Consider the following 27323-nt stretch of genomic DNA (forward strand, 5'->3'; position numbering starts at 1 on the left):
TAACACGTCACCACCACCGCTTTACAATAACAAGACACGTTTTCCTTTTGTGGTCTTCCATATTCTGTCACATGGTGCGGGAGGGAAAAAAAAACAGCCAGCTAAAAATGCAACCTGAACTTCTCAAATTGCTTGTAACTTCCGTTACTGCCCCAGGACGGTTAAATCATAGCACTGAACCTCTGGGATTCTGCAGAGAAGGATGGCAGGGATCCGAAGACCAAGCTCCGAGTAGAATGTGTGCTCGATCCTCGCCGAGAAGAGCCGCCATACAAGGTCAGTGACTAATAACAGGACCATCTGTAAGGTATTCTGCCCGGTATGATACAGGGAAAGGGAAGTATAAAAAGAGAATGTTTATTCTGGCCTCGCCTGGAATTTTAGGAAACTATCAGCAAACCTGTCCCACGTCAGCATTACAGGGCACAAACTACCGACTGACTACACAAGTGTCTCGAAACGATGGAGGCTCACCACAAAGAAAAGCTCTAAGGGGTTCTGCTAAATGAACTAAAATCATCTGTTCAAGGGGATGTTTCGGAATAGACGTCGGAGGAAAATCTCTGGGGTATGCTATGAATATCCGGTCACAACAGCCAGACGCCCCACTGGTCGTCACAATCGATAAATTAAGAGCCAACAATAGAAATGCAACCGGCCGAATTTGTCAAGCATGGCTCTTTATCATTTTTTTTTTAAAACAAGTATTCCAGAGTTAAATGTGCTAAAAGTATTAAGAATTGCACGTCTCTTAATAAATGTGGGGCACCTTGGGGTGTCCATTTCCAGAAATTGTAATATATGCTACAAAAAGTACAGTACGGATTATCGAAAAATCTGTCGGACCCTCTTTCCATCTAAATATACCCACTTTTAACACCAAGTGGTGAGAGAAGTGATAATTTGAGCACAAACATGGCTCACGGCAAAATTTGCAATTTTTGTGGTTTAGAGAGCAGGTTTAAATAATTTAATAAACTCCCTGCTTTTTTGTCTTCTTTTAGTACGGCATTGATTTTTTGGGAGCGGCAGACACCCCCATTGATGTCAGTTTCTGATGCATCTGTGTTAGGATTTCTATAACTAGAGGTAAACTTTAAAGGAGTTTTAAAATGTGTTATTTTTTTCTGTATCTTTTCCCCCAGAAGCTCAGCAGTAGGGTTGTAGTCATTCAAACAGTAGCACTACTGCCCATGATCTCGCTCATCAAAGCTTTTTATAGAACACTAAAGGCGTTCGTACATTATAGAAAAGTTGGCCAAACCCAATGTATTTTGCGGTACTAGCCATACCCGCCATAAGCTTATGGGGGGGCTTCCTGACTCTCTTGTGACAGATGATGTCAGGAGTCAAGAAATAAGGTGATAAAATCAAAAGGAAAAAAAAGGAGCAGTGGTCTCCGGGCTCTGCCATGAACTGTTGACAATGGATTGCGTTACTAGGATCTCTAATCATACAACGCGTTTCGGAACCAGGTCGACTCCTTCTTTAGGTATAATAAAATAGAAGAAACCTCCTCCGAGTGGACTTAGGTGGCGCAGTGTGAAAAGTAAGAAAGACATTTTCCACTTGGAGGAAGATTCTTCTGTATTTTATAGCTGAAGAAGGAGTCGACCCGATTCCGAAATGCGTTGTATGAATAAAGATCCATTGTCAACAATTCGTGGCAGCGCGGGGACCAGCGTTTCTTTTTTCCTTGGATTTTAGCACATCTTTTCCCTCCTGTGTGTGGGTCAGCGGCCGGAACATCAGCTTCTCACAGGTTTATGATTCACGGAGTTGTGGCTAGTCAAAACCCAGGCAGGTGACCCAACCTCTATATGTGCTCACGTAGCATTTTTTTGGGGGATAATATACTTGCAGAGCCTCTCCTTTTCTTTAGGAAAAAGAAGGATCAGGCTTGTTGAATTTCAAAGTTGTTCTGAGAAATAAGCAACAAGCAGAGACGTCTGGAGGCTAGCCTCCCTCTTCCCTTGCGTTAGCTTCTCGCTCCCCACCGCCTTGCCACCAACCACAGTCTCTTATTACAGTGACCTCTTTGTACAGGGAGTGGGGGGAGAATTATAAATATAGTTGGAAAAGTAAAAAAAAAAAAAAGAAAAAAAGAAACCATGAACACAACTAGAGACTTATTCGCTACGCCTAACCATTAGAGATGAGCAAATATTTTGTCAGATCTGAGTTTGGTCATAAGGAATTTACTGCAGGTTATTTCCAAGGTCCGAAATGCACTTTTGACAAACTTTACAGGATAAAAGACAGATTACGTTACAAGATTGAGCAGAATTTTCAAATACTTCCAAAAATGGAGTCCATAAACGTTCCTCTTTTAACTACCCAACAATCCGGATTAAGGGTAGGCTGCGGATTCTCAGGTGGGAAATCCACAGGATATTATAGTGGATAGAATAAAATCACATCCCAAAATAAATCCCAAAATTTACTTTAAATCCTTAGCATGTTAATTTATGCTGCAGATTCCCAAAGCAGAATTTACCCTTAAAGGGGTTGTTTAGGGTTAGGGAGCAAATCTGCAGTTACGCTATGTGACTGCAGACTTGTGAATCCTTACACTGCGCACACTTCACACTGTCAGGATTCTTCAGTGATGGGAGAGGGCGGTCATGTGACTGCAAGTGTATGATTTGCCTACTTCAGGCCACATTCCGACTAGACGTGTCCGGCTCGCTCAAATCACTTGTATTGAGTGAAGCTGGACAAGTCTAGTCGCCATGTGACCGCATGTATGCAAATCACATACTTGCGGTCACCCGCCCGCTCCCGGCAATAACACCGGAGAATCCTGACAGCGCGCACTGTGAGGATTCACAAGTCTACAGTCACAAAGAGTGACTGCAGACTTGAGCCCCAATCCTGGACAACCCCTTTCAGGATGAATCCACACACTGCAGATTTTGCAAAAATTTCTTTGAATGAAAATTGGTTCCAGTCATCTGATTTGGATTGCATTTGCAGAACTTTCCACAACAAAATCTGCAGCAAATTCGTAACATGTGAACACCCCCTTAGTTTGAATCCCGATGCTGCAGAAATTCACGCAACTGAACATTGGTTCCATTCACCCAGACGGGGCTGCTTACAATGATTGGGACAGCAGCAGAAATTTCTGCAACAAAATGAGCAGCGTATGAATCTACCCACATGGCATGGTTTTAAAGGGAATTTTTCAGGCAAAAAAAAATGAAATTAAAAAACACATTAGTTGTTTTTTGGTTTTTTTTGTAAGAACACACCATTTTTTATGCAGTTTTGATTTGGTTTTGGACCTTATATTCAATGTGGTATTTGAAAGTTTGAAAAATTTGTGAACATACTCTTAGGACTTGTTCACATGTAAAGTTTTTGCTTTGTTTTTTTTCCTATCTGTTTATTAGGGCAGAAAATAAACTAGCAGTGTTTTACAATAGCAATAAAATGAATAAGATTTCTAAACTGTTCAAAATGTTGATTGTTTTCAATGTGTTTACTGACCGGCAGTGCATTTTCTTAAAGGGAATCTGTCAGCAGGTTTTTGCTATGTAACCTGAGAGCAGCATGATGTAGAGGCAGAGACCCTGATTCCAGCGATGTATCACTTACCGGGCTGCTTGCTGTCATTTTGATACAATCACTGTTTTCTCTTCAAGTTTTCAAGTTCTCTGACTGTGGAGCTCTGTATAACCCTGCCCACACCACTGATTGGCAGCTTATGTACAGTGTACACAGAAATCTGCCAATCAGTGGTGGGGGTGGGGTTACACCAAACAGGTGACTAGGAGGCATGAGACGCCTAGTCCTGTAGTGATAATCTCCTGCTGATAAAACACTGATTTTATTAAAACCGCAACACAAAGCCTAGTAAGTGACACATCACTGGAATCAGGGTGCCTGTCTCTACCTCACGCTGCTGTCAGATTACATAGAAAAACATGCTGAAACATTCCCTTTAAATGCAGCATATCAATTCTTTCAGAGTTTTTACAGTTTATTTTCCGTATTGAGATCAAAGAAACAAGGGAGCATAAAAAAAAAAAGCATGAAAAATGCAGCGTGTGAAGAAGCCCTTAGGGCAGATGGCAGCAAGATAACAAAGGAATGGACAACTCTTTGAACATTTATATAGTTATTGAGCTTTATTAACAGAACACGAGAAGCCCCTGTTGGTATGAATATCGCAAACTATCTGAGCAGTACCTATGGCCAGACATCTTATAATTGAGAAACTCCTTCCTTCAGCCCAGGGAAGGGGCGGAGGGGCAGGGGCGGAGGGGCAGGGAAGGGGCGGAGGGGCAATTCCCTTTCTAAGAGGAAAGAGCTATTGCATAATGACAGATTGTTACAGAAATGTTAGAAAATCCCTTATACTGGGCCTGCTGATCATTAGAAACTCCCCTTATACAGAAGTTCATATAATTGAGTGAACAAGTATGGGCTTGTTCATACATAGAATTTCTGATGCGTTTTCCCCACGCATTTTACAAAAACAGAAGCATGAAAATCTCATTCACACTGTACGTTTATAGACCTGCGGTGATTTATTTTATTTTATTTTTTAAATGCATTGTCGATTCTTTCAGCGTTTTTATTATAGTTTTTCCCCCCATTGAGATAAAAATGGCTCCGTTGCAAAAAAAAAAAGCATTAACAAAAAATACATGAAAAAAAGTGTGTAATTACCTTAGCGGCTTTTTGGTCATAAACTGTGTTTTTCAGGCAGAAAAAAAATGCATCCAAAAATCTAACATATCCTTAGGTCGGGTTCATACGACGAAAGGTGCTGGCCGTATCTCATAAGGTTTGCAAACTGTTGAGGACTGAAGGATGGTACAATCATTCGCCCTCCTGATGTAAAAGCCTCATTAAACAATCAATTATTCACTTGTAATAATCGCTGACTGAAACGCGTGGTATCAGGAAAATTGCCGGCGTAAATGCAGCTACATATAGCGCAAATCCTGTTTTTTTTTTCTGCCGCTTTTAATCCACATATTTCTGCAGGTGTCGGCACCAAAATATTCAATAACATCCATTGGTGATGACAGTTTTTTATGCGGGTTTTTTTTATGTGACTTTTAATGTGTTTATTTTAGTACAAAAAAGCTTTGATTTTAACTACTTAAAAAAAAAATTATATATTATATATATATACTAGATGGTGGCCCGATTCTAACGCATCGGGTATTCTAGAAAATGTATGCGGCCGACCGGGCGCAATCAGCAAAACGGTGTTTAAATTTGGCGGCAATATCGCTGATTGGTCACAGGTGGAGGCCGCGACCAATCAGCAAACTGTGTTAGAGAGGACCGGAGAGCTTGTTTAAATTTGGCGATAAAATCGACCAATTAGCAGAGCGTTGTTTAAATTTGGCGGCAATCTCGCTGATTGGTCTCGGCCGGCCGGCGGCCGGGACCAATGAGCAGAGCGGTGTTTAAATTTGATGCCAAAATCAGTGATTGGTAGCGGTCGCTGGCGGCCGCGACCAATCAGCACAGCGGTGTTTACATTTGGCGCCAATCTCGCTGATTGGTAGCGGTGGCCGGCCGCGACCAATCAGCAGAGCGGTGTTTAAATTTGGCGCCAAAATCGCTGATTGGTAGCGGTGGCCGGCTGCGACCAATCAGCAGAGCGGCGTTTAAATTTGCCGCCCATCTCGCTGATTGGTCGCGGTGGCCGGCTGCGATTAATCAGCAGAGCGGCGTTTAAATTTGCCGCCCATCTCGCTCATTGGTCGCGGCCGGCCACAGCGACGAATCAGCAGAGAGGCGTTTAAATTTGCCGGCCATCTCGCTGATTGGTCGCGGCCGGCAACCGCGACCAGTCAGCGTCGTATTAGTGTGGGCCCGGGAGCGGCGCTGCTTGTGCGGCTCCGTATTAGCGAGGACCGGGGAGCGGCGCTGCATGTGCGGCTCCTTCTGCTGCGAGAAGCCGGGAGATGAGCGGCTGCTCGCAGCAGAAGCATCCCGACCGGCGGTGCCCCTCCCCGGTCCTCCGTTCACACTTGCTGTCGGGAGATCAGCGGGCCAAGCCGCTGATCTTCTGACGTTAGCCGCATGGAGGTCAGCGGCGCCTGTCGGGGTAGTTGTGCTGCTAGCGCCGCTCACCCCCCCGCTGCATCGCCGCTGACCTCCGTCCGCCAGATGAGCCGCTAACGGCTGCCATCTTTTTTCAGAAATCCCGCGGCGCTGATTTCCAGGACAGACCGAAAGACAGACAGACAGATAGATAGATAGACAGACAGACGGGATAAGACGATTATATATATATATATATATATATATATATATATATATATAGTGACAGAGTCACTGGTGTTATACGTAAGGGGAGGTATGTGCCCCTACGGCTGCTAGCCTGTGTGAACTGACCCTACAATTTTTCCCCAGCATGTTATATGTTGGGGGTGTAATCACCATTGTGAAGGGAGCGTTTTTTTTGTGAATGGCATAGAGATCGGGTGAGACGTCATTCACCATACCTCCCCTCAGGATGTGGCTGAGCAAGGTTAAATGCTCAGGCACTATTTTTTTTCTCGGGTGTGATCTGAAGAGTGAAGTCTCCAGGCTGTGTGTGGAAGCTAGAGAGCTCCACAAAAGGACTTTGCCTGAATGGCTTGTGATAACAAGAGCGGGCGGAACCCTGTGCTATACTTTATGCTTTTGTTTTGTCGTTATGCCGGAAAGGCCGTGCTTATTTTGCTGAATCTGCAGTGCTTATGCCGCAGAGGAAACTGTGTCCTGAGTCTACTTCTGGAAGCAGCCAAGTGAGTCGTCTTACCACAGTATATATAAATAAAAATACGCGTTTTTACAGGCTCCCTTAGAAAAAGCGCACTTTAGGGCTCATTCATACGTCAATATTTTCCACGTACGAGAAAAGCAGGCAGATTATTCCGATCACAGTTTTTCCTGCATGTGGAGAGGAAAAAAAAAGAAAACTATCTCCACCTTCTCCTTTCCGTCTGTCTGTGAGAATTGGACTGCACTCAGATTTCATCAGACTGCAGTTAGATTATTTTCATGGACCCATACACTTGCATTACTGACTTTGAGCCGACTCTCAGATCAAAATCAGATGTCTCCAATATTTTTCAATCAGAATCTTGAATTAAGTGTCTAAAAAACTCGGAACAATTTCTTTCTTCTTATGTCGGAACGTTCCATAACCGTCATCTACAGAACAATCCATTCTGGAGAACCTTCTACAGGCCTGAGGTTTCCACAGTTACCTTCATTAGTGCCACCTCGGTACCACGTGGAGTCAGGACTTTAACCTCCTCCTCAGGTCAACACGTGTCTTATCTGGATGTGTTATCTGAAGTCCCATCGTCCCCAATTCTGTCCATTATGGTCCATCAGACGAGGATATTGCACTGATTGGTAAACACAGCAGATGGCCAAATGTTCTATCGCAATGACTGATGGCGAGATGATGAGCCATAAAAAAACGTTTTAACCTCACGCACAAGCCTGGAATATTTTTGTCTCTAAAATCTCCCTGAAGAGCGATTTGAGCGAGACGTGAAACGCGTTGGAAAGGCAGATGTTCCTGCGTCCTGAGCTATGGTTAGAGCCTACTCCTCTCAGTGTGATGACATCTTGGAAAGCCACGAACACAAACAAATAATTACTGATAAAACACACGTAACGGCTTATCAGTCGCGCGTTATTGTATACACACTGAAATTCCATTTATTCAAGAAAAGACCAAAAAAATAGAGATTGCACTCTTAAAGATGACCTGTCACTGGCCAGAAATATAGATTTACTTTTTTCACCTGGTGTAAATGCCGCTGTTCTACTGAATCCGGCGCTACTTTTCTTTTGTTGCTGCTCCTCACCGTTCCTGAGATACGGCCTCTTCTTTCCTGCATATAAATCTACCCTTGTTAGCCAAAGGGGTGTGTCCCTGAACATTTCTCTGTAGGTGTCATCATGAGGCTCATGCCCACTCTTCCCTGAATATATTGTAATTCTACTTATAGCTAACTGGGCGCGGTACTCAAGAAGACGCCCTCATTAAAGAGATGATGACCACGCCCACTTGGCTAAAAGACTAGATTTATATGTAAGGCCATATCTCAGGAACGGAGAGGAGTAGGAACAAAAGAAAAACAACGCCGGATTCAGGAGAACAGCGGCATTTACAAAATATCTATATATTTATAGTAAATGACATGTTCTCTGTTAAGTGTGGTGATCCTTTGTCTATAGACTCTGAGGGTCTTATTCACTCTAATAGGACAACCTGTACATTACTCTCTCATTGCAGTCACTAGAAAATTTCCGACAACAAACTTGGAGCCAAAGAGTAGAAAAGGGATCCCATTGTTCAGTTTTAATAATTCGATGTTAGTCCTTAAAGGAGAAAACCTGTATAAAAACCTTGCCTTGCTGCCCTCATCCACTACAGCAAGTTAAAACTGCTTTTGGCGCACAAAGCAGTCTACGCTTTCTATCCTTCCATCAAATCTTTTTCAGTAGGCAGCTACTAGAATTCTGCCAGCACTATAAGTGCTGGAAATTTGTTCCCCCTTACTTCCCAGCATAATATCCTGTCACTGATAACTTGCTTTCCTGCCCTAATCTGAAAGCCCACCTGCAGTAGGTCTGCAATCCTCGGTCCTCCTTCCATAAAGTCTTTTTCAGTAAGCAGTTATTCTTCAGTAGAATTTTGCCAGCATTAGAGGTGCTGGAACTTCTTTTACCTTACTTTCTAGCATGGATTGCTCCTGTGATTGATAATTGGCTTGCCTGCTCTAATCGGAAAGCCCATCTGTAGTAGGTCTTGCCATCCTTGGCCCTCCTTCCATCTAGTCATTTTTTTTAGTCGGCAGTTATTCCTCACTAGAAGTTTGACAGCACTAGAGGGGCTAGAACTTCTTTTCCCTTACTTCCCAGCATAGATTACTCCTGTCATTGATAACTGGCTTGTCTGCCCTAATCTGAAAGACAACCTGTAGTAGGTCTGCGATTCTCAGTCCTACTTCCATTTAGTCTTTTTCAGTAGGCAGTTAATCTTTACTAGAATTCTGCCAGCACTAGAGGTGCTAGAACTTCTTTTCCCTTACTTCCCAGCATGCATTGCTTCTGTCATTGATAACTGGTTTGCCAGCCCTAATCTGAAAGCCCACCTGTACTAGGTCTGCCATTCTCGGTCCTCCTTACATATAGTCTTTTGCAATAGGCAGTTACTCTTCACTAGAATTCTGCCTGTACTAGAGGTACTGGAACTTATCTTGCCTTACTTCCCAGCATGCATTGCTCCTTTCATTGATAACTGGCTTGCCTGCCCTAATCTGAAAGTCCACCTGCAGTAGGTCAACCATTCTCAGTACTCCTTCCATATAGTCTTTTGCAATAGGCAGTTACTCTTCACTAGAATTCTGCCAGTACTAGAGATGCTGGAACTTCTTTTCCTTTACTTTCCAGCATACATTGCTCCTGTCATTGATAATTGGCTTGCCCGCCCTAATCTGAAAGCCAACCTGCAGTAGGTCTGCCATTCTCGGTCCTCTTTCCATCTAGTCTTTTGCAATAGACCGTTACTCTTTACTAGAATTCTGCCAGCACTACAGGTGCTGGAACTTCTTCCCCCTTACTGTCCAGCATGCATTGCTCCTGTCATTGATAACAGTCTTTCCTGCCCTAATCTGAAAGCCCACCTGCAGTAGGTCTGCCATCCTCAGGCAGTTACTCTTCACTAGAATTCTGCCAGCACTAGAGTTGCTGGAACTTCTTTTCCCTTACTTCCCAGCATGCATTGCTCCTGTCATTAATAACTGGCTTGCCTGCCCTAATATGTCACTACATATACATATAATAAAACCCGGCACTCGAAGGCTCAATTGATTTTCTTGTTTTTAATAAAGTGGATAATAATACAGAATACAAATGTTTCGGTCGCATAGGACCTTCATCAGTGTCCTAAAACAACAAAACAAAAAATTAATGACAGTCATTATGTGGTCACAATGGTCAAACGAAATATGTCATTATATATTGCATATCATATAGGTATAATGGTTGTAAAATACTTGGAATGGGGAAAGGAACGGGAGGGGACAGGGAAGGAGGGGAAGGGGGCATGAGGTTGATGCCCCAGAGATATAGAGAAGTGGAAAGAGAACATACCAGTATTCAGAGGTCAAATTGCCTGGAGTGGGCTGAGACCACAATGAAGGCTGTGGAGAGACAGGCTATTGGTTATAGGAAATAGCCTGTGGACCCAGGGAGAGGCAAAGGGATAGGCACATACCTTAGCTGAGCAAGTAGGATATAGATAGGTGTATGGGAACGCGGTGTCCACCGCTTGTTCCTTATGGTGTCAGGTATGGGATGCAAGGGGCAGGCCTTAAGTAGGCGGTGGGTGGATCCAGTGAGGAAAGATAGGATAGCATTGGTGGCTGTGAGGCGCCGAGATTCCACATGATATTGGAAGGACCTACCGGACCGGAAGTGACGTAGCGGCCGCGTCACTAGGTCCTGATGCATGGCGGCGGTCACGTGGGCGGAAGTGACGCGCCGCTTGCGTTCCAAGGCGGAGGTTGTGCATTCCACTGTGTGGCTGGATGGCATGAATGATTAGAACAAGGGATATGGTAAATATGGGAAGGAGGAATCCAAGGAGGGGACATCAGGAGGGATCAGGGAGGGAGCAGGGATCTATAGATGGTTCTAAAAGACAAGAAAAAGAATTTTAGATTGCACAAAATAGATAGAAAAAATACGTGATGCTTGTAAAAGGCAATGGCAATCATATATAAGTATACAAGTGTAATAGCGTTCTTGCATAGTATTACTTAGATTTTACTCTGTAAGCATAATGTAACACATAACATATGTAGAATAACAACAAAAAATGAGATCAAATTTTCAACTTGAACCAGTAGATCCCATCTTTATTAAAATACATCACTGGCTGGAAGCATTCTGTGTTTGTGACTGAATTGATATGGGTTCAACGCAAAACGTTATGGAGCGATACGATTATATAAATAGCTGTTAGGGTTTTAGGTGAATGAGAGAAGGTCATATTCTCGATTGAGTCCCCTGGGTGTAAGAGATTGTAATTCATGGATCCAATAGGCCTCCCGGTGCTTAAGCATGTGTATACGGTCACCACCTCGGCGTGGTAGGGGTACATGATCAATAAGTTGTGAAGTTGTGTGACCGGCTGTTATGAAATGGTTGGGTAATGGTAGTCGTAAGTTCTTGCAGCGTATGGTAGATTTGTGTTTCGATATGCGGTCCTTGACGGATTGTGTCGTTTCTCCAATGTAAATGAGCCCACATGGACATTTGATCAAATAGACCACGAAGGACGAATTGCAAGTATAGTAGTCATTAATTTGGTCTTGTTTGCCTGAGTGTGGGTGGCAGAATGTATTACCTCTGGTGACGTTATATTACATTGGTAGCACTGTAAATAAGGGAACGTGCCGGTTTTCGTGTTCGAGAGAAATCTTTGTCGGGGTAAAGTTTTAGTGGTACCAAAGTCAGCTCGGATAAGTCGATCTCTGATGTTGGGGGCTCTTTTGAAACAAGGTAGGAAGGGGCCGTTAAATTCAGGTACAGAGGGATATGCTGTTTGTAGTATTTTCCAATGTTGTCTGATTTTCTTATGGAGGATGAGTACAGCCGGATGGTACGTATGAACAAATGGAGTACGGTTAGAGGTAGTGGGGCGTGTGTTGGCCATGGGTTGCATGGATTTCTTTAGTAAATCAGGGGGATACCCTCTCTCTTCAAATTTACTTTGCATTTCTTTAAGTCTAAGGTCACGGGTGACCGGATCGCTTACTATCCGTTTCACGCGATGGAACTATGATTTGGGAACTGAAGAGACAGTAGATTTGGGGTGTAAGCTGTCAAAAAGAAGTAGCCCGTTACGGTCAGTGGGTTTGACATAGAGGTCAGTAGAAAGTGTCCCCTCTTGGTTCTTAATGACCCTTGTGTCTAGGAAGTTGATAGAATCTGTGTCAGAGGAAATAGTGAACTTTAGTCCATCCCATGCTGAATTGATGGTATTGAAAAAATCTGTGAGTGACTCGACCGGACCTCCCCATATGCAGAATATATCGTCTATATATCTTTTCCATAGAATGGCATGAGCTTTATACAGTGCGTTGGGGTAGATTATATTATCTTCAAATGTAGCCATGTTGGCATAACGAGGGGCTACATTCGAGCCCATAGCGGTCCCCTGTCTTTGGAGGTAATAGGAGTCTTGGAACAGGAAAAAGTTTTTGGTCAAAACTAAGGTAAGGAGGTCTCTGCAAAGATCTCGTACCTCTGGGGATATACCAGATTTGTCCAGTAAGTTCTCAACACACTGGATGCCTTTTTCATGTTGAATAGAAGTGTAGGGATTATTGACGTCTAAGGTCACTAAGAGGGCGTCTGGGTGGATCTGGTGAACTGTTCGAATCATACTGAGAAAGGCTCCTGTGTTAAGTATAAATGATGGGCTTTCTTTTATCAATGGGGTATGTTTTCTAGAAAGATTGACAAAGGGGACAATATGGAGTCAGTTGAAGCGACTATCGGGCGTCCTGGTAGATTGTCCAAACATTTATGGATTTTGGGAAGTGTATAAAACACGGGGGTTATGGGAAATTTTTTTATTAGATAATCTCGTGCTTTGAGATCAATTGTGCCCTTCCTCAAATGTTGGTCAATAGTCCCTGTAATGAGTGTACTAATGTTGTGTGAGGGATCATTTGATAATTTCAAGTACACTGTAGTATCGTCAAGCTGGCGCTGGATTTCTGCTAGATAGGTAGTAGTGTTGAGCGAGTATGATTGTTTCTTTTGCATTCCTCACATGTAATAAAGCTGTCAAACAGTTGCAAATCATGCACATGGGAGTGATTCAACCATATCACCTGTTAGAACCTTGCTGTTAGTTTTTTTTTCCTTTGCTGGTCACATGACCTTGTTGGCCTATTTAATCCTGCTCCGCCCTTCTGGCTTTGCTGGACTTCATTGTATATCTACTTTCTAGCTAGCCTGTGCTCTGTATCTAACTCTGTTAGTTTGCTTGGTCTACGGACCTCTATGTTCTATCTATTTTGTTTGTTCGTCTGTCTGCTACTATTTCTGTTAGGAGGTGTCCCATATTCCTCCCAGTCCTTAGTACTTGTAGGGATTCCCTCCCCACATCTATAGGTCTCCGTACAGACTAGATTAGGACTTTAGCAGGTCTGATCGCAGGATCAGGTTCCCTGTTACATCGTAGGGATTCAGCTGAGTCCTATAGTAGGGACAGATCTCCTCTCTTTCCTTAGCTTTGGTAGCAGAACATAACATCACCGAGCAGCTGTAACTACTCAGTGCTCGCCCGAGGATACTCGGAGAAAGGGTTAACAGAACATACTCGCTCAACACTAATAGGTAGTCTTGTCCATTATGCCTTTGTCAGCAGGTTTAATTATGATCGATTGGTCAGCTTGCAGAGATTTTAGGGCTTGTTTGTCCAGACTGGACATATTGTGATGGTAATGTATCCATGTCAGATCGTAGTTTTTGGAAAGAATGATCTATAAATTCGATAAAAGTTTCCACTGCATGTTGGTTGCGTGGAGGTCGATAAGTGCTTTTGCGTTTTAAACCTAGACTGGCTGGCGTAATATGGGGTGAACTCGAGGGAGTAGTGGATAGTGAAGTAGTTGTGTCCGGAGCGGACTCCTGTAAAAAGTGTGCTTTGAGTCTGATAGAGCGAAAGAATCTCTGCAGTTCCATATCTAATGTAAAAGTATTACATCTGTTAGAAGGACAGAAATTGTCTACCCCAACGCACTGTATAAAGCTCATGCCATTCTATGGAAAAGATATATAGACGATATATTCTGCATATGGGGAGGTCCGGTCGAGTCACTCACAGATTGTTTCAATACCATCAATTCAGCATGGGATGGACTTAAGTTCACTATTTCCTCTGACACAGATCCTATCAACTTCCTAGACACAAGGGTCATTAAGAACCAAGAGGGGACACTTTCTACTGACCTCTATATCAAACCCATTCACCATAACGGGCTACTTATTTTTGACAGCTTACACCCCAAATCTACTGTCTCTTCAGTTCCAAAATCACAGTTCCATCGCGTGAAACGAATAGTAAGCGATCCGGTCACCCGGGACCTTAGACAAATGCAAAGTAAATTTGAAGAGAGAGGGTATCCCCCTGATTTACTAAAGAAATCCATGCAACCCATGGCCAACACACGCCCCACTACCTCTAACCGTACTCCTTTTGTTCATACGTACCATCCGGCTGTACTCATCCTCCATAAGAAAATCAGACAACATTGGAAAATACTACAAACAGCATATCCCTCTGTACCTGAATTTAACGGCCCCTTCCTACCTTGTTTCAAAAGAGCCCCCAACATCAGAGATCGACTTATCCGAGCTGACTTTGGTGCCACTAAAACTTTACCCCGACAAAGATTTCTCTCGAACACGAAAACCGGCACGTTCCCTTATTTACAGTGCTACCAATGTAATATAACGTCACCAGAGGTAATACATTCTGCCACCCACACTCAGGCAAACAAGACCAAATTAATGACTACTATACTTGCAATTCGTCCTTCGTGGTCTATTTGATCAAATGTCCATGTGGGCTCATTTACATTGGAGAAACGACACAATCCGTCAAGGACCGCATATCGAAACACAAATCTACCATACGCTGCAAGAACTTACGACTACCATTACCCAACCATTTCATAACAGCCGGTCACACAACTTCACAACTTATTGATCATGTACCCCTACCACGCCGAGGTGGTGACCGTATACACATGCTTAAGCACCGGGAGGCCTATTGGATCCATGAATTACAATCTCTTACACCCAGGGGACTCAATCGAGAATATGACCTTCTCTCATTCACCTAAAACCCTAATAGCTATTTATATAATCATATCGCTCCATAACGTTTTGCGTTGAACCCATATCAATTCAGTCACAAACACAGAATGCTTCCAGCCAGTGATCTATTTTAATAAAGATGGGATCTACTGGTTCAAGTTGAAAATTTGATCTCATTTTTTGTTGTTATTCTACATATGTTATGTGTTACATTATGCTTACAGAGTAAAATCTAAGTAATACTATGCATGAACGCTATTACACTTGTATACTTATATATGATTGCCATTTACAAGCATCATGTATTTTTTCTATCTATTTTGTGCAATCTAACATTCTTTTTCTTGTCTTTTAGAACCATCCCTAGATCCCTGCTCCCTCCCTGATCCCTCCTGATGTCCCCTCCTTGGATTCCTCCTTCCCATCTTTACCATACTCCTTGTTCTAATCATTCATGCCATCCAGCCACACAGTGGAATGCACAACCTCCGCCTTGGAACGCAAGCGGCGCGTCACTTCCGCCCACTTGACCGCCACCATGCATCAGGACCTAGTGACGCGGCCGCTACGTCACTTCCGGTCCGGCAGGTCCTTCCAATATCATGTGGAATCTCGGCGCCTCACTGCCACCAATGCTATCCTATCTTTCCTCACTGGATCCACCCACCGCCTACTTAAGGCCTGCCCCTTGCATCCCATACCTGACACCATAAGGAACAAGCGGTGGACACCGCGTTCCCATACACCTATCTATATCCTACTTGCTCAACAAAGGTATGTGCCTATCCCTTTGCCTCTCCCTGGGTCCACAGGCTATTTCCTATAACCAATACCCTGTCTCTCCACAGCCTTCATTGTGGTCTCAGCCCACTCCAGGCAATTTCACCTCTGAATACTGGTATGTTCTCTTTCCACTTCTCTATATCTCTGGGGCATCAACCTCATGCCCCCTTCCCCTCCTTCCCTGTCCCCTCCCGTTCCTTTCCCCATTCCAAGTATTTTACAACCATTATACCTATATGATATGCAATATATAATGACATATATTTCGTTTGACCATTATGACCACATAATGACTGTCATTAATTTTTTGTTTTAGGACACTGATGAAGGTCCTATGCGACCGAAACGTTTGTATTCTGTATTATTATCCACTTTATTAAAAACAAGAAAATCAATTGAGTCTTCGAGTGCCGGGTTTTATTATATGTATATGTAGTGACAGATTAGGGCAGGCAAGCCAGTTATTAATGACAGGAGCAATGCATGCTGGGAAGTAAGGGAAAAGAAGTTCCAGCACCTCTAGTGCTGGCAGAATTCTAGTGAAGAGTAACTGCCTGAGGATGGCAGACCTACTGCAGGTGGGCTTTCAGATTAGGGAAGGCAAGTCAGTCTTTGAGTGCCGGGTTTTATTATATATTGATACTCGGTTTGGCACCTTACCCGTGCACCAACCTATACCAGGGGTGCGATAGTCTATCTACTATCTAATCTGTCACTATGTCTTATCTGGGCTTCCAGCAGTACAATGGAGCTGTCATTACATCCTCCGCTTCCAATGTTAATGAGACCACTCCGCTGACCCCCGTCAATGTCTTTATGGCCATCAAGCAGCGGTGCACAGCGCGACGTTACAGCTGAATTCTTTATCAATCATATTTTCACAAATCCATATACGTCTGTACTTTATTCTTTATTTCCAATGGTTTGATATCTAATAAAACAGCGCTATGGGCATTAAAAAAAAATCTAGATGTCACAAGCAGAAGAAAAACCCAAAAAAACGAGGGTCATTTTCAGGCCTTTATGTCCCGACTGGGTCTTAAGATTTCAGGAGAAAATGTTTGAGCAACAGATCAAGATTATTTTAAGCGGTGAAAAATCTGAAGTTTCCCTATGTGGAAAATAAGAATATTAGCAGCCATTGAACTTGATGCCTGGGGAAGAAATATTGATCCTCTATAATGAACTATATACTTCTATATAAGAGAGACAGCTGGGCCCGGAAAGGCTGAGGAAGAGCCATTATTGCCACCATAGACAATGTGCATCCAAACGACAGGGAATCCATATTCTAGAAAGCAATTCCAAGAACTAAGCAAACACCTGCGTCCCGGCCGCCCCAAGACATCGGCCATTTCTTATAGTTCGGTCGTGTCCACACCATGCAGTTGTGCTGCTAATTTTCTGCACCGAATTGGGGGCAGCGCATTTCTGCAGCAACAAAGGGGATATGATTTTACCAAATCTTATCCACAAAGCAGAAAATTAGATTTTAAATCTGCAGCGTGTCGATTTATCCGGCTGATTTTCGCCACGGATTTCCCTTTTTTTTTTGGAATATGTAGGGCGAAATCCGCGACAAGTCTGCATTCATCTCACGCAGATTTTGTCACAGACATGCAGCAAAAACCGCTGCGGATTTGTAACGCAAATTTTACATCCAAGTTCTCAGAATTCTTAGACAATGAAAAACATGCCAGTTAGTTCCTAGTTTTAAAGGGAATCCGTCACCAGGTTTTTGCTATGTAATCTGAGAGCACCATGATGTAGGGGCTGAAACCCTGATTCCAGCGATGTATCACATGCTGGGCTGCTTGCTGTCATTTTGATACAATTCCTGTTTTCACTGCTGCGGATGTTACAGAGCTCGGAATGCTGAGCACTGTATAACCCCGCCCACACCACTGATTGGCTGCTTTCTATGTACACTATATATTGTCAGTGATGGGGGCGGGGTTACACAGACCAGTTGGCACTAGTCCTGTAGTGATAATCTCCTGCTGTAAAACACTGATTTTATTGAAACAACAGCACACAAGCCCAGTAAGTGACACATCGCTGGAATCAGGATCTCAGCCCCTACATTATCCTGCCCTCAGATTACACAGCAAAACCCACTGACAGAATCCCTTTAAGCAAATTTATCCATTAAAGAGTTATTCCCAAATAGTAACTTATCCTCGATTTCCGAGAACTGGCCTTTTGAAACCAGTAAGTGGGCTTTGCATGGAGTAGAGGAGCGCATGCATGACCTCCGCTCTATTCATTGTCTATAGTACTGCTGGAATTAGCCAAGCACTGTACTTGGTTTTCTCTGGCAGTCCCATAGTCAATGAATAAAGTGGAGGTCTGAGATGTGACCCTCTTTTTAATGTATATAAATCTTGTTTTCTTATCCAAGTGGGCGTTGTCCTCAGCTCTTCTCTATGGACGTCTTCATGAAGATCAAAACTACACGAGATTTCCATACAAGGAAAAAAGGGGTCATATCTCAGGAACGGAGAGGTGTAGGAAAAAAAGAAAGACAATGCCGGATTCAGGAGAACGGCGGCATTTAGCCTACATAGATAAATAACATATTTATGGCAAGTGACAAGTCCTAGGAATATGCCTGGTGCCAGTGCTGGATCAACCTACGATAAGTTTCCACTTTAAATACAGATATTATATTAACTATATATTTCAAAAAGTTGCAATTTAACCAGTTAAATGGAAGCAAAGAACTGTCGCGCCCGGATGCAGTGGTTGAAGAGGTGACGGAAATGCCGGCCTATAGATTTTTCGATTTCTAACAGTTTCTAGTAGAGGGAATTAAATTAAAATGTCAAGTGAGATGCACACTAATAACGAAAAATCAATGCTAAATGTCAACCGAGAAGTGGTATAACACCATCCTTATATAGAAGACAATAAAAAGCCAGTCCGGGAAAACAACCGTGTGTAAGGCAGGATTTAAAGGGATCCACAAAGTAGTAAGTACAGTTATTTGTATTGTGCAGAATTGGAAAAACATGGCTGCTAATGTCCAAAAACAGTGCCACACCAGTCCATGGGTTGTGTCTGGTATTGCAGCTCAACTCTGTGAAAGTAAACAGCTGCAATACCAGTAAACACCATTGGACAGGTGTGGTGCTGTTTTTTGCAAGAAATGACTCATGTTCTTCTCATCCTAGACAACAAAAGTATACAAGAACTGACAGCAGATCCATCAATCACACTGGTATTCCCATTTTATAAAATGACAGTTTATAAGTAGGATATTCCTTCATATTTTGATCTGTGGGGGTCTATCCAGGGTGTGGTGGGTAAGCATTGTAACAGGAACTGTTGGGGACAAGCAAGAGCAAGTAAAGTATTTCATTCTTTTCAAACCAATCTGGAGCTTTTAAAATAATTCCAGTAACGAGATTGTACTTTCTCCCAGAAACAGCGCCACCCCTTTCTACAGTTTGTGTCTGGTATTGCAGCTAAACCCTATTAATTTCAATACAACCTATGGACAGGGGTGGGGTCGTTCCTGGTAGAAAGCAGCCATGTTTTTCCCATCTCGGACAACCACAAATACATCTGGACTCAAGTTCCATAGACAAGATCATACAGAACCTCATAAGCACAATGTATATAGAGTTCCGAATGCTACCAAATGCTTCACCCGACTGTATGTACGGAACGGTAGTATACTACATAAGTACATTAAAATCCAATAAATCTTACCGGAGGTTTTTCTGCTTTAAATTCTTCAGAAACCTGTAGAAGAAATAAAGAAGTCAATAATCTGTAAATTCTGGATGCTGGAAAGTCTCACAATTTTGCAAATATAGCGAGCCCCAGCCCTGCTAGTCCCTAAAATGGGTTAGAAAAAAAATTCAGAAATTGATAAAATAAAATAAAAATTTCGCTTGTGTCGCCATTTTCCAAAACTTGTTTTGTTTTTTTTTGCGTTGTGAGCTGACACTTTTATTGATACCACTATGGGGTATATACGACGTTTTGATTGTTTCTTATTGCATTTATTTGCAGAGTTGCAGCGAACAAGAAACTGCAATTCTGGAGTTTCTACTGTATTTCTAATTTTGTTGTGGTATTTACCGATTGTGTTAATTAATGTAATATTTCAAAAGATCACACTTTTTACGGCAATTCCAAATATAAATATATATTTTTTTTTTAATGGGGAAAAAATAATGGTGGTGATTGAAATTTTTATATTCATTTTTACTTCAATTTTTAAAACTTATTTTTTATTTTTTTTTATTAATTTACTTTTTTAGTCCCCTTAGGGGACTTAAAACTGTGATCATCTGATCGTTTATACTAAATAATGCAATGCCACAGTTTTGCAGTATATTGTAAAAATTGCACCTATAAAGACCAGCCACAGGCTGGTTTTCATAAAAGCACCACCATGGAAGGCACATGGGGCTTCAACAAATACCTGTCTGCCATGGCAACCCATAAGCACCCCATGATCACGTCGTGGGGGGGCCGATAGGCATGTGGAACGGCGAGCCACTCCATTCACGCACTTTAAATACTGCAGTAAGAGACTGACAGTGGCACTGGTGTGCTGAACAGCAGCGGCCTGAGCTCGGCTCCACTCACTGCTGTTAGGAGCAAATGCCGGCAATTTATCATGACAATTATCTGCCAGGAAAGATACAGACTCAGTTCCTGTGCGTGAACCAATTACGGGGACCTGACATATGAAGTAATAGCACATCCAGGCTCGGACTGGCCCGCATGAGAAATGGTGAATTCCCCGGTAGGCCCTTATGTAGTAGTTGGCACAACGCACTTGATTCATTCTGTACAGACAAAGATGACATCTAATCATTTATTTAACAAACTACCCAGATTATTATTATATAGAAGCAGAGGTAAATTTGCAAATGAGGGTAATGTAATATTTGCATGTACCCGAAAAGTGGGCCACCAGAGTCAATGCTACTGGTGGGCCTTTGGCAGTCCAGTCCGACACGCACGTCCGACGTCAGGAAGTGGTTAATCCTTGATGCCATTGATTAGTCTCTTTCTATTGTGCTCTGAAATACCGTCAAAGTTTGATAAACTGGAGGCAAGATATGAGTCACGCCGTTCCCGAAGCCATCGGAGCCTACAGCTACTCATCTGAGAAATACTATCTGATAAAAGCAGATCCGCTCCGGTCACAATTCAGAAGACCTGCTCTACGACAAAGTGATTGCTGCGCCGCTTGTAGGTCTTTTAGGTTTGACATGGACACATCATTTTCTAAGGACGGACCCTGTATTATATAGTACAATAATAGATCTTAAAGGGACCGAGTCATCAGAAAATGACTTTTTGTTTAAATCAGGTTTTTGTGTTCGGTGTTTTGTTTTTTATATAAATTTAGCAATATTTTCCTTTCTTCCCTATATCATAGTCTTTATTAAAAATAAAAATCTTGCAATTCTCACACTGACCATTGGGGCTATAGACACTAATTTAATTGATACTAATTTCATTTTGTTTAAGAAAATGCACACGCACATTAGTAGCAATGATCAGATTCTGACCCTATCTTTTGTATTGAAGCATCTAATGAGCGTGCGCAAAGGCCATTATGAAGGATGAGTGCACTTATTGTAATTGGTGGATCCTGTGTTATCAGCTGTGTATAGAGTTGCTACCTGTCATTGTAATCCTGTCTCTGATGATAAGGAGTCTGCTGAAAATTCTTTTCACTGTCAGCACTCACATAAGCAAATTATTCTGAACTAATCCAGTGAGTCCTTGCATTCACAATCTAGTCCCGCTCCACAGTCTTTAATCACTAACCCCTGGGACATGACTGACATTCTCGAATATGCAATGGCCTAAGGGTATGTTCACATAGAGTTTTTGTACATGGGTTTTGGAGGGTGATCTCCTTCAAAATCCATATAAAAAATACGTAAACCTAGCTAAGAAGTTGATGTTTGTTCGACCAGGGGGGCCAGAGAGTTTCCCTTAACATGATAAAATAAAATTTCGATGTTGTTAACCTTCTAAGGCTAAGTTCACACAAGCATATAAAAAATTGATTGAGCATGTTGGCTATATTGTATGTGGACATAAATATATATGTTTTTATTGTTCTTAGTATTTCTATAGGACTAATTTGGATATTTGTTTCCTTACAGGTATATAGTTACGAGAGTCAACGTGAAGTTGGAAAACCATGGGCCTTCAAAACATGAGTGGGCTTTTTTACCCCAGCCAAACTCTGGGGGGCCCTCACATAGACATAGAAGATATAATTACTTCTCAGAATGTCATCTCAAGGGTCATGCACAGCTACCTTGGCCTATTAGTACCCCTTGGGTTACTGGCTGGTGTCTTCTGCGTGGCCATATTAATCAGGAACAAGGTGAAGCATCAAACACTGGATAATCTGGACTTACATCTTCTAGCGTTGGTGGTTACAGACATTACAATCGTCTTCTACTCTTTCACGTCAAAGACAAGACCAGACTATCTGGAAATTTCTAATCTGAGTTGTGGGGTCTTATCATGTTTTTTCAACGCAAGTTATTTCTTCTCTCAATATCTGCTAATTCTAATGTTCTTCATCTTGCTCCTCCTGGATGACCCTAGAACATCTCAAAGTCATCTGAGATACGTCTTCCTGACTTTGACATTGTCGATAATGATGTCTGTAGGTAACGTGTCACTGTTGGGTACCTATGATAACCTTCAGAATATAATACATTGCCAGCTGGATCCATTAAATGCTAAGCCTGAATATGACTTTACAAAGTTCATTGCTGGATTTGGTGTCCCATCCCTGGTACTTCTAATTTTCACCATTCTAATCATTATTCGAGCCCGAAAAGTGGAAATGTCGGAGAAGATCCGGGCCCATCTGGTTGTTTTATGTCACATTCCCATTATGTTTATATGTCGACTGTTCTACAACATCATGCTCATCAGGAGGACGGGTTTAAAGATTCATGGATTCTACATGTCTCCAAGAGAGGAGTTGGTGCTGAACATAGCAGAACTGGCAGTATTCAGTGGGAGCTGCATCAGACTTATATTCACACTTGTCCTACATAAACCATGCCGGGATGGTCTCAAGAAATCCGTGCAATTCTTAATCAATAAGTGTAGAAGAAAGGAAACATCCAACAGTGTAATCTAGCCGAACTGGTGCTCATCAGTATTCCCAACACATGAAGAACTGAGTTGTAAAAGGTCTACATCATAAGACAAAATATCCATCATAATGAAGATATGTATAAGCTAGACATTATTTTTTTTCTGGTAGGGTAGCAAAAAAATGATACAGCTATCCTTAACGGTGTACAAATTATTGAGGCAGCCCATGAGGATGCTATGGGGCTCCTAGAGGTGACCCTGCCTAGGTTGGCCTCACTCCTGACTTTGTTTGTAAGGACGGCTTCACACGTCTGAATTTCACAGCCAATGTACAGATCACAATTAGCGGATGGGGTGAAGGTCTTTGGACCTGAACTATCAACCTTATATATACCTTTAAGGATGATCGTTAATGTCAGGAGACCTAAAGTCAGTCCTCACATTTAGTTTCGTACCAGACTACAAAATGCAAACATGTAAAGCTGGCCTTATGAACCAATAAAACAAGGGATGACGCCAATCTAGGTTGGCCATATAGCATCCTCGTGGGCTACATCAATAATTTGTACACCCATTAAAACAAGGGATTCGGTCAATCTGGACTGAGTACCCACAAGAAGCCCCATAGCATCCTCAGAGACTGCATCAAAAATTTGTATAACCATTAAATCAAGTGATGTAGTCAACCTTCATGGGTCCCCACTAGGAGCCCCGAAGCATCCTCAGGTGTTGCCTCAATAATTCATACACCCATTAAACAAATGGATTTGGTCAACCTGGACTCGGTACCCACTAGAAGCCCCATAGCATCCTCAAAGGTTGTCTCAATTCATACACAATGGATGTGGTCAACCTTGATGGGTTCCCACAGTATTCTCGTAGGCCTCCTCAATAATTTGTATACCCATTAAAACAAGGGACTTGATCAACCTGGACTGGGTCCCAGGTAGGAGCCCAATAGTATCCTAATAGACTGCCTCAATAATTCATACACCCATTAAAACAAGGGATTTGGTTAATGTGGACTGGGTCCCAACAAGGAGCCCCATAGCGTCCTCAGGTGCTGCCTCACAGGTCCTACAATCTTAGGAAAAAAGGGTACGTGGAATTAATCAACAGATCATGAAAAAAAGACAGAGGGGCAAGCTTCATGACATCCTGTCTCAGGTGGGTGATGATGTGCTGCCATTAACCAACACAAGGAGGGTCTCTCATACTTTAGGCATACTTGTCCATGAGATTCCTTGGAAAAAAAAGAAATTCAGCAAATCTTCTGGGCATCATAGAAAACTCCCATAACGTTTATAGAAAAGTGGTGCTCACTCGAAATTTTGCATTGGCTTGACACCAAGCTCTAACATCCATAGGCCCATTCAGGAGGAATAATGTGGAGTGGCCCGTCATAAAGGGATGTGGCTATGTAACTAAAAATTAAAATATGATTTTAGGTCTTGGCCATAGAGGTTTTGGAATAACATAACATACACTGACAGGCCTTGGTGCTATGGAGTATATTGAAATCATCTCCAAGTTTCCGACATTTTTTTCTCAAAAAAAATTCAAGAACGGGACTTGGCTAGAAAGAGATGAAACGGTGGGAAATATGAATCATGGGTCCACAGAACAGCTGAGAATGGACCAATCCTGCTGCTAATCCAGCAAATATGTTTCCGCTGCTTATAGTCTTATTTTTTTTATAGATCTATGTAATATGTAGTCTATTCAATATTGTTCTTGTACTGGTATTTGCTCTTATAGTCCGTGTGTGCCTTATTTAGCAATTTGCAAAGCTAAAATAATACAGCTAAAATGTTAATCAGCTAAAATGACGCCATTTTTATAATCGTGGAGTATTTTACAGCGTCAAATAATTCCATTTTGGTTTAAACTCTTGTGGAAATGCCGCCGGTCGGTCCACAGTCTAGCGGAAACACTTTGTTTTCAAGTGTCAGAGCTGTCTCGCCAAAACAAGGACCTGATCTATATCCTCATTCACAAATTTCTATAGCAATAAAATGGGTTAATTGTCGAATAAAAAAGATGCAGCCTTTGTCTGTACATAATATATTGTGCCAAGTACTGCTCATATAAAAGGGAGGGGCCCACCAGAGAATTTCCCTGTTCTCCTGCGGACCAGTCCGAGACTGTTACCATTGGAGAACCTGCCAATTTCATATGAACCAACAGGCTGGCCAATCACCTAATGTGTATAGGGGTGTCCCAATTCTCCCTACAGCAGATGTAAAGGGAAAGAAGGATCAATCCTTTGGAGTTCAACATGCCTAATCCTATGTCCTTACAGGAAAGAAACAACCACCAGGTGCTCTCCCTAAGGCAAAAACATCAACAATACTTCAGCCGATCGTTCGTCCAACAGCCATCTCGCCGTCTCTCCCATACACAGAAGTTATTTATGAGAAAGTCAATGACAGGCATTCTCTGGCAGCGGCTTATCTCGGAGAACAAAGCGATTGGTAATCCAAAAGCGGAGATGCAACAATTTTGCTGAAAATCAACTGGCCGGTGACCCCATTCACATTAGCGTGTCGGACGAACCTGTTGATGTTGGCGGGTGAAGCCAACATTAATCGTGTATGGCGGTTTCATTGTGTCACGAAGATAAAAAATAAATGCAAACTGCTAAAATGTAGAAACAATAAAGTAACATCAAATCCAGGAACCCACGGACACATTCACACTGTATGGATGAGAAAAGCACGTACAATAGGTTATAATCTAATTTACCTAATTATCCCATTTGTATTTGCTGTGATAACTGCAGAAGTATAGGGAACATAGGGCACAGGGCCAAAAAAAAGAAAAAAATCCCCTATGGTGGATAATACAATCAGAATCATTAGCAGAAACGTTGATGAAGGAGGTCAGCAAGGTGATGTTGGTGGCACCTAGTGCATTATAACAAGTCCCCTGATACCACAGCTCGTGTCTGGTTTTGCAGCTTAGGCTCATTCATCAGCACTGAATGTCATGAATTCTGAACAGTCCGAATCTACTACTCAAGAGCGACCTGACAACCCCCCTCTAGTAGACACATCAGAGCAGCCCACAGACCTGAGATGGGTTGTCTCCACGTCTTAAAGGGTGAAAATTGCAAAGCACTTGCAAAAATTAATAATTATTAAAAATCTTCTCCATTCTCAAAAATATAGGGATTTTATTGTTTAATGCTCGATGTCTCGGTTACCGACCACCACTGCAGTCTAGCAGCGATGCCGAGCATGTGCAGTGCTTACAAGCTCTAATAGACGTCGTTAGGAAGAAATCTGTCGGTGTAAATCGTCTTAAAAGAGAATGTGTCGTCAGATAATCACTGTCGTTTAAATCATGCTTTTATGTGAGATGTATTAATTTTATTATTCATCACTACTCTTGTCAAAATTGCAAAATTTGTTTTTTTTTTTAAAGAACTAGACTCAAGATTAGACTCCTTCATCCTGCTGGACATAGGATCATAAGCGGCAGACTCAGACCCTACTGGCTTGTATTGAGGTATTTAATGAGCATGTTGTCACCAAAGGAAAGGTCAATGCTAAAGAAAGGTGAGTAGGTGAGCTGTGACATCACCTATTCTGAATGGTGGATCCTGTGTTATCTACTATATATAGAGGTGATATCAGTCATTGTACAGGAGGAGGAGGTGAGCTGTGACATCACCTATTCTGAATGGTGGATCCTGTGTTATCTACTATATATAGAGGTGATATCAGTCATTGTACAGGAGGAGGAGGTGAGCTGTGACATCACCTATTCTGAATGGTGGATCCTGTGTTATCTACTATATATAGAGGTGATATCAGTCATTGTACAGGAGGAGGAGGTGAGCTGTGATATTCACCTATTGTGAATGGTAGATCCTGTGTTATCTACTGTATATAGAGGTGTTATCAGTCATTGTACAGGAGGAGAAGGTGAGCTGTGATATTCACCTATTGTGAATGTTGAATACTGTGTTATCTACTGTATATAGAGGTGCTATCAGTGATTGTACAGGAGGAGGAGGTGAGCTGTGATATTCACCTATTGTGAATAGTAGATCCTGTGTTATCTACTGTATATAGAGGTGTTATCAGTCATTGTACAGGAGGAGGAGGTGAGCTGTGATATTCACCTATTGTGAATGCTGAATACTGTGTTATCTACTGTATATAGAGGTGTTATCAGTGATTGTACAAGAGGAGGTGAGCTGTGACATCACCTATGGGGGGTCTTGTGCTATCTAATGTATATAGAGGGGTTATCAGTGATTGTACAGCAGGAGGTGTGCTGTGACATCGCCTATTGTGAATGGTGGATCCTGTGTTATCTGTTGTGTATAGAGGTGTTATCTGTCATGGTATAGGAGGGGAGGGGGTGAGCTGTGACATCACCCTTTATGAATGGTGGATTTGTGTTACCCATTTTATGTGGAGGCGATACCTATCAATGTAGTCCTGTCTGTGCTGATAAAGAGACTGTTGAAAAGTCATCTGTACAGAACAGGAAGTAGGAGTCTAGTAAAAGGCCTAGAGGTCAGTGTCAGTTTTACATAGATAGTGATATGG

General features: G+C 42.3%; 2 protein-coding genes across 5 annotated transcripts in view; one reads left to right on the forward strand and one right to left on the reverse strand.

Annotated features, from left to right (window-relative positions):
* Nucleotides 1-26186, forward strand: LOC141162217 (uncharacterized). 2 transcript variants are annotated; one of them, XM_073648078.1, is made up of 3 exons: nt 1-276; nt 1005-1089; nt 21804-26186. In XM_073648078.1, the coding sequence occupies exon 3, from the start codon at nt 21842-21844 to the stop codon at nt 22802-22804; it is 963 nt and encodes a 320-aa protein (XP_073504179.1). In that variant the 5' UTR covers nt 1-276; nt 1005-1089; nt 21804-21841; the 3' UTR covers nt 22805-26186. The 2 variants fall into 2 exon arrangements, with proteins under 2 accessions (XP_073504179.1, XP_073504178.1); XM_073648077.1 differs by lacking the exon at nt 1005-1089 and having other exon boundaries at nt 3-276.
* CHLSN (cholesin) overlaps nt 1-27323 on the reverse strand; it is a 279333-nt gene that overhangs the window by 153540 nt on the left and 98470 nt on the right. For all 3 annotated transcript variants that reach the window (XM_073648081.1, XM_073648080.1, XM_073648079.1), the window contains exon 3: nt 19375-19407. In XM_073648081.1, the coding sequence (XP_073504182.1) occupies nt 19375-19407 (33 nt within the window). The remainder of the gene's footprint in view (nt 1-19374; nt 19408-27323) is intronic.

The sequence above is a fragment of the Phyllobates terribilis genome, unplaced genomic scaffold (genome assembly GCF_046119375.1).
Source record: "Phyllobates terribilis strain yellow unplaced genomic scaffold, ASM4611937v1 Scaffold_9__5_contigs__length_417890890, whole genome shotgun sequence".
NCBI lineage: Eukaryota > Metazoa > Chordata > Amphibia > Anura > Dendrobatidae > Phyllobates > Phyllobates terribilis.